An 8,250-nucleotide genomic window follows, 5' to 3' on the forward strand; every position below is an offset into this window, starting at 1 on the left:
AGTGAGACTCCGAGACTCCGTCTCAAAAAAAGTAAAAATAAAAAACAAAAAATATATAAATAAAAAAAAAAAAGAAAGAATAAACAACTCTATACCAGTTACGTGGTTTAAGGGAAGGCATGTTACCATTATTTCTGGGGCTTCCTGAATACCTCCCTCCATTGATCCCATTCCTTCTTTTTCTCTTGTTTTTATTTGTTTTATTTGTTTCTCTTGTTTTTTATTTGTTTTATGTGTTTATTTGTTTATGTGTCAATTGTTAATTGACACATAAAAGTTGTATGTATTTATTGTGTACAACATGATGTTTTGAAATATGTATACATTGTGGAATGGCTCATTCATGCTAGTTAGCAAATATATTACCTCACATACTTACCTTTTTTATGGTGAGAACACTTAAAATCTACTGTCAGCAATTTTCATAATACAGTGATATGAACTATAGTCACCATGTTGTAAGAGAGATCTCTTGAACTTATTCTACCTATCTAACTGAAATTTTGTATCCTTTGACCAGTATCTCCCTAACTCCTTCCACCCTGGTAACCACTATTCTACTCTGTACTTCCATGCTTTCAACTTTTTTAGACTCCACATGTAAGTGAGCTCATGTGGTGTTTGTCTTTCTACTCCAGTTTTATTTCGTTTGTCCTCCAGGTTCATCCAACTGAATGTAGGAATTATTCTTTAGTAGTTTGATTTTATTATTATTTTGCAGAGCAGCAAGTTAATCTTTTTCTGTAATTAATTTTTACTGTGTAAGCTATGCCACGATTTATTTATCCATATGAATTGGTGGCCGTTTAGGTTGTTTTCAGTGGTTTGCTATTTTAAACAGCGTTGCAATGAACATACTTGTTCACAGCCCTAGAGATCATGTCCTGGAGTTTCTCTGGGTTACAGACCCAGAAGTACACAGAGTTTGTGCATACTTCATCTAGATTGTATCTAATTAGTTGCTAGGGTGGTATTTACTAACTGACATTCCATATGTTATTTATACATCGTGTTCAGACTTTTGTCAACCTTTGATCTGTCTGACTTTTTTCAGTCTTTCCCAATCTTAAGAATCTTATACATTCTCATATATTGTGAAATATTATTTTATTTTTCCATCTTAATTCTATATTTTTATAATAAATATTCCTGTCCATTTTATTATTATTATTATTTTGAGATGGAGTCTCGCTCTGTTGCTCAGGCTGGAGTGCACTGACGAGGTCTCAGCTCACTGCAACCTCTGCCTCCCAGATTCAAGTGATTCTCCTGTCTCAGTCCTGTCCATATTTTATATGCAGTACATATTTTTATTTTTTATCTATTTTTAAAGAGAAAACTACTCAAGTAAAAAAGTAAATTTGCACTGGAACAATGTAAATGATTCCTTTACAACAAAAAAGAGGTTGGAGAAGAAACTTGAAAATTTTAGAAAATTGATACATAAAAATTGTATATTTTTGGGTAACATATGATATTTGGATACATGCATACAGTGTGTAATGATCATGTCAGGATATTTAGGATATTCATTACCCCAAACATTTATCATTTCTTTGGGATGGGAGCATCTCAAATCTTCTCTTTTAGCTATGTTGAAATATGCAATAGTTTGTTGTCAATTATTGTCACCCTACTCTGCTCTCTAACACTAGAAATTATTCCCTCTATCTAACTGTATATTTATAACCACTAACCGATCTCTCTTTATCCCCTGTGCTCCCTGCACAGTAACCATCTGGTAACCATCATTCTACTCTCTACCTCCATGACATCAACTTTTTTATTTAAGAGCTTACACCTATGAGTGGTAACATGTAATATTTATCTTTCTGTGCTTGGCTTATTTCACTTAACATAATGTCCTTCAGATGTATCTATGTTGCTGCAAATGACAGAATTTCATTCTTTTTATGGGTAATATTCCATTGTGTATATATACCACATTTTCTTTATCCATTCCTCCATTGATGGACACTTATGTTAATTCTGTATTTTGGCTATTGTGAATGCTATTGTAATAAACATGAAAGTACAGATATCTCTTTGATATACTGTATATAAAAGTTTTGGGTATACATCCAGCAGTGAGATTAATGAACCATATGGTGGTTCTATTTTTACTTTTCTGAAGAACCTCTACAATGTTTTCCATAGTGGTTATACTAATTTCCATTCCCACCAACAGTATACTGGTCTTCCTCTTTGCATCCCAGCCAGCATTTGTTATTTTTTGGTCTTTTTCATAATATAATAGCCATTTTAAATGGGGTGAGATGATATTGCATTGTGGTTTTGATTTGCATTTCCCTGATGATTAGTAGTGTTTAGCATTTTTTTTTTTCATATAGCTGTTGGTCTTTAAGTTCTTTCATGAAATATCTATTCAGATAATTTGCCCACTTTTAAATCAAATTATTTGACTTTTCCCTACTAGGTTGTTTGAGTTCTCTATACATTTTAGTTATTAATCACTTGCCACATGAATAATTTGCAATGTTTTCTGTAGGTTATCTCTTCACTCTATTGACTATTTCCTATACAAATGGTATAACCCCATTTGTCTATTTTTCCTTTTGTTGCCTATGCCTTAAAGGTCTTACCAAAAAAAAAAAAAAAAGTTTGCCTAGACTAATATCTTTAAAATTTCCCCTAATGTATGCCTCTAGTAGTTTCACAGTTTCAAGGCTTAGATTTAAGTCTTTAATCCATTTTGATTTGATTTTTGTACATGGCGAGATAAGGGCCTGGTTTCATTCTTCTGCATATAGATATCCAGTTTTCCCAGCACCATTTATTGAAGAGACTGTCTTTCCCACAGTGTATGTGCTTGGCATATTGTAGGAAATGAGTTGACTTTATGTACATGGATTTATTTCTGGGTTCTCTATTTTGTTCCATTGGCATATGTGTCTGTTTTTATGACAGTGCCATGTTGTTTTGATCACTATAGCTTTATAGCATATTTTGAAGTCAGGTAGTGTGATGCCTCCAGTTTCCCCCATGGCCTCAGGATTGCCTTGACAATTTCGTGTCTTCTGTGATTCCATAAGTTTTAGCATTGTTTTCTTCTAGTTATGTGAAGAATGTCATTGGTATTTTTGATAGGAATTGCATTTAATCTGTAGATCTCTTTGTGTTGTATAGAAATTTTAACAATATTAATTCTTCCAATCCATGAGCATGGGCTATATTTCCATTTTTGGTGTCCTCTCCAATTTCTATCATCAGCATTTTATAGTTTTCATTGTACAGGTTTTTCACTCTTTTGGTTAAAAAAGAAAGTATTCCTATGTATTTTTTTGGTAGTACTGTAAATGGAATTGCTTTGTCGATTTATTTTTCAGATTGTTTGATGTTGATATATATAAATGCTACTGATTTTTGTATGTTGATTTTGTATCTTGCAACTTTACTGAATTCATTTATCAGTTATAACAGCTTTTTGGTGGAATCCTTAGATTTTTCTAAATATAGAATAATATTGTCAGCAAACAAGAATAATTTGACTTCTTTCTTTCTTTCTTTCTGATTTGGAGGTTCTTCATTTCTTTCTCTTGCCTAATTGCTTTGCTAGACTTCCAGTACTATGTTGAATAACACTAGTATAAGTAGGCATCCTTGTCTTGTTCCAGATATTAGAGGAAATGTTTCCAATTTTTTTCCATTCAATATGATGTTAGCTGTGTGCCACATACAGTCCTTCATTATTCTGAAGTATATTCCTTCTATACTGAGTTTGTGGAGAGTTTTTTTTTTAATTATGAAAGGATCTTTAACTTTTCTAAATACTTCTCAGCATCTTTTGAAATGCTTATATGGTTTTTATTATTGCTTCCATTAATGTAATGTATTGCGTTTATTCAATTGTGTATGTTGAACCATCCTTCCATCCCTGGAGTAAAGTCCATTGGATTGTGGTATACTGTCTTTCTGGTGTGCTGTTGGATTTGCTTGCTAGCCTTTTACTGAGAATTTTTGCATCTATGTTTATCAGGAATATTGGCTTGCAGTTTTCTTTTTTGTTGTTGTTGTGTCCTTGTCTGGTTTTGGTATTAGGGTAATTCTGACCTTGTGGAATGAGTTTGGAAGTATTCACTTCTCTTCAATTTTTTGAATAGCTTGAGTAAAATTTGTATTTGTTGTATCATTTCATGCTATTTTAATTGATGTTTCCTTGATTATATAAGATTAAAGCATTTAAAACATATTTATTGGGCATTTTCATTTTCTTTTTTGTGATATATTTTACCTAAATTTTAATTTTGCTTCTTTAGAGAATTCTTTCTTTATTCTGAATACTAATCCTTTGTTAGTTATATGTGCTGCAAATGTCTTCTCCAATTTGCAGCTTTTAGCTTTTTTTTTTTAAAAAAAAAACCTGAAAATCTCTTTTGGGAAAATTGTTGTTCTGAATTTAAAATAGTCAAGCTTCTTAATTTTTCCTTTATTAATGGTTTGCATTTTTAGACTCCTGCTTAAACTTTTTTTTCTAACATGACAATCTTAAAAATTCTCCTGCATTTTCTTTCAAAAGTTTGGCCAACTTGCCTTTCATATTTAAGTATGTTTGGTGTTGATTTTTGAGTGCAGCTCATTAACTCCCTTCTAGTCTACATTGCTATTAAAAAAGATGTTATTCTATATGTGTGATTGTATTTCTGGACTATTCTTTTTCATTGATCAGTTTGTCTAAACGTATGTCAGTCTCATACTGTCTTAATTATATAGTTAGTTTTGATATCTGGTAGTTCCTTGTCAGGCATTTTTCTTTGCTTTTCCTTATAAATTTTAGTGTTAGCTTTTCAAGGTCTACCAAAAAACAGGCATTTTTTATTAGAATTACTTTGGATCTATAGATAAATTCTGGGAGAATTGACATCATTATAACATTCAGTTTTTAAATCAGTAAAAATAATATACCTCTCTATTTTAGTTCTTCTTTAATGTGTTTTAATAAAGTTTTATAATCTTCTCCAGGAAGATCTTATACTTTCTTCATTAGAGTTATTAATATTCTTTCAAATACATTTTTATCTTATTGAAATAGTATCTTTTAAAACGCTACATTTGAAAACTTCCTGTAGATGAAATGGATTCAGTTTCATTTTGAACATTGATTCTGATTGCAGCAAACTTGCTATACTCGTTTACCTTTGTGATTTCAATATGAAAATAACAGTTTGTTTTCTTTTTTCAACTCTTGTATCTCTATTTACCATAATGCACTGTCTAGAACATTGTATATAATAATGAACAACAATCTTTCTGATCATCACAGTGAAACTTTCACTATTTTGTCCTTCAGGATGATGCGTACTCTCGGTATTTTGTAGACAATCGAATTATGAATCAATGTTGAATTGTATTCACTGCGTTTTCTGTATCTATTGAGATAATGATTTATCACCTTTCAACTTTTTTTTTTTTTTAATAAATCTATAGTTTTATTAAGACAAAAACTGACAGTGTAGTATGAAGTTTACATTTAAACAAAGTTTACACAGAAATCTAACACATGCCTAAAAGGATTTTACAATGTAGCTCTAGATGCAAGTCTAGACAATATCAAGAACTGATGGATCTCATGACTCAAGACAAGAGCATTTTGCGTATCAGTTACTTCTTAGGATTTCTTAAAAAATTGTGTGTGTGTGTGTGTGTTTTAAAGTGAACCACTGCCCAATATGGAGGTTTAATCTTCTCCTGAGACCAAGGCTTTTGAAATCACTAAACTCTTAGATCAATTCAGTGAAACTTGTGCTGTTAGTGACTGAACCCTGCCAACAATGGTTTCAGAGTTCAAAGCTCAAAAAAGAGAACGGCTCCAAGAGTTTTCCCCACTAAGAGTACGGGCCCTTGTCTTTCCCTACTGTCTTATCTCCTCTACCACCCTCTTCCTCTTCCCTAACACCTCAGCCAGTGGCTTGGATGAACAAGCTGATATTTATAACTTCGTTACTGGAAAAGAAAGGGTCTTCTAATTTTATTAGCACCTCTGAGACAGAATGATCTGCTTGTACTGTATACTCTCCAATAAAAGACCTTCCCTCCTCATCAATTTCCATCTCCAAAATGGCAACTTTGGTAACTTATGAACTGGCTTAGTCCTTTGTGGGAACAGCAATAAGTTTAGGCAGGGAACACCTTGGCTTATAGGTTTCAGACATTCACAGCTTTTAAACAGTCTCTCACAGTCCTTATTTATGGTGCCAATGACATTTTTTTTTTGTTTAAGGTAAAATATTCTGGACATAGAAGCAAATCATTAGTTGTCTGTTCTTTTCCATTGCTTCACCATTTCCCCTATCAGGCCCCAAATGTTAATCAAAGTGATGCTACCCATCTCCCTTTCTCCCCTCCCCATCCCTCCCCCAAATAATACACCAGTAATAGCCAAAGACTACACACATGCTACGCTGTAAAAATGCAGAGTTAACACTATTGGGAAGAAGGCTGTGGGTTGTGGAGATGCTCTTTGAAGATCTACAGTATTTTTTGCTCTCCCACACACCCAATTCTGCAAGTTTTGTCCTTCATAGAAGGCCCTTTGCTTTTCTCAGCAAAGTGCAGAAAAGTTGCCTTGAAACACTTATCCCCTTTCCCCTCCACTGGGATGGGTGTGCAAACTATACAGCTTGAAACGGCTTTAAAGCACTTGGGCTGCTGCAGGGCACAGAAACTATACTGGCTCTTCAAAGGACATCTTCTCAAGCCACTTCTATGGTGTCAAGACAAGTAGAACTCCTTCCCTTCCCACTTGAAACCCAGTCAGATGTGACAGGGGCTGGTACTCAGGAGCATTAATTCTTGTCATCTTTTTTGTCATCATCCTCCGAGGGGTAGGAATGCCACGTCAGCCTTTCCTCATAGAAGGATATGACAACCTGTGGGCACTTGACATTGGCTTCCTTGGCAGGGACCAGGTCAGCCTCATCAGAGTTTTTCCATTTCATCAGGAACATGAGCTCTCCACTGGAGTCTGTAGCTCCAATAATCCGCTCCGGCTCCAAACCTCGAGCAAAGCCTCGTGGCTTTTCTGACTCTTCTTTCTTCTTCTTTGGTTTGCTCTCCTCTCCCTTATCTTCAGAATCAGAATCAGCTTTGCGCTTGCCTCCCTCTGATTTATCTGTCTCATGTGCTGTTTTCTGTGACTGCAGAAACTCAGCAATGAGGTCGGGGCAATCCAGGTTTTCTTCTGGCTCCCATGTGTTGTCCTCATCTGAGAACCCCTTCCACTTTAGGAGGTACTCCACTTTGCCCTTTACCACTCGACGGTCGAGAACTTTTTCCACCACATATTCCTCTTCCTCCTCTTCTAGCACCTCCTCCACTTTCTTCTTGTTTTGTTTTTTCCCCATAGTGCCCGCCAGCTTTCTGGTGTAAAGGGTGACGCTGCTCAGAGCAGCGCCCAGGAGCCCCAGAAGAATCGGTGCTGCGCTACTGGCGCGTCGCGTCGGGTCGCCTGGGGGAGTGGCGCCCAGTAAGGCAGCAAGCCGGGTGGCCGCAGTGGAGCCCCTAACTGAAGCGGCGTACCGCAGGCCCCAGCCAACGGCCCTCCCCTCAGCCGAACAAAAGAGCCTCGCACTCTGCGCTGCCCGCCGACTTCAACTTTTAAATTTAAAGTGAATTACATTAATTGATGTTCTAATGTTAAAATAATATTAATATTGCTGAGATGAACTTGGTTAGAATACATTATCTTATTTATACACTGATGGATTTGGCTTACTGATATTTTATTTAGGATTTTTTAATTTAGGTACATGAATGGCATTTATCTAGAATTTTATTGTCTTCTATAGTTCTTGTCAAATTTTACTCTCCATGTTGTGTCATCTTCATAAAATGAGTTAGGTAGTATGCTTTCTTTTACCTACTGTGAGTTTTTTAAAGAATAATTAAAATTTCTTGATTGTTTTGTGTAAGCCATGGGCAAATTTGTCTGATGCTGATGTTTTCTTTGTGGTGAGAGCTTAACGTACTGTTTCAGTTACTTTTAATGTCTATAGGGTTGCTCAGGTTTTTTGTTCATTTCTTCTTCAATCAGTTTTGGTATGGTATATTTTCTTGGAATTTTTCTGTCTCATCAAAGTTTTTGTATTTATTGACATAAGTTGTTCATATTATTCTTTTAATATCTTTTAAATTTGTGTAGCATCTGTAGTTTTTTATTTATGTGTTCATAATGTGGCTTATTTGTACATTATCTCTTCTTTTATCTTGATTAAAAGTTGGTCTGTTGTACTA

General features: G+C 34.7%; 1 protein-coding gene across 1 annotated transcript; it reads right to left on the reverse strand.

Moving 5' to 3' along the window:
- Positions 1 to 6,200: 6,200 nt before the first annotated feature.
- On the reverse strand, positions 6,201 to 7,601 carry LOC113224756 (chromobox protein homolog 1). Its single transcript, XM_026453899.2, has one exon. The coding sequence runs from the start codon at positions 7,359 to 7,361 to the stop codon at positions 6,804 to 6,806; it is 558 nt and encodes a 185-aa protein (XP_026309684.1). The 5' UTR covers positions 7,362 to 7,601; the 3' UTR covers positions 6,201 to 6,803.
- Positions 7,602 to 8,250: the final 649 nt, after the last annotated feature.

This window comes from Piliocolobus tephrosceles, chromosome 14 (genome assembly GCF_002776525.5).
Source record: "Piliocolobus tephrosceles isolate RC106 chromosome 14, ASM277652v3, whole genome shotgun sequence".
NCBI classification, from domain to species: Eukaryota; Metazoa; Chordata; class Mammalia; order Primates; family Cercopithecidae; genus Piliocolobus; species Piliocolobus tephrosceles.

What these genes read in the sequence shown, in the direction of transcription:
- LOC113224756 (XM_026453899.2), bottom strand. Translation starts at nt 7,361, where the DNA reads ATGGGGAAAAAACAAAACAAGAAGAAAGTGGAGGAGGTGCTAGAAGAG.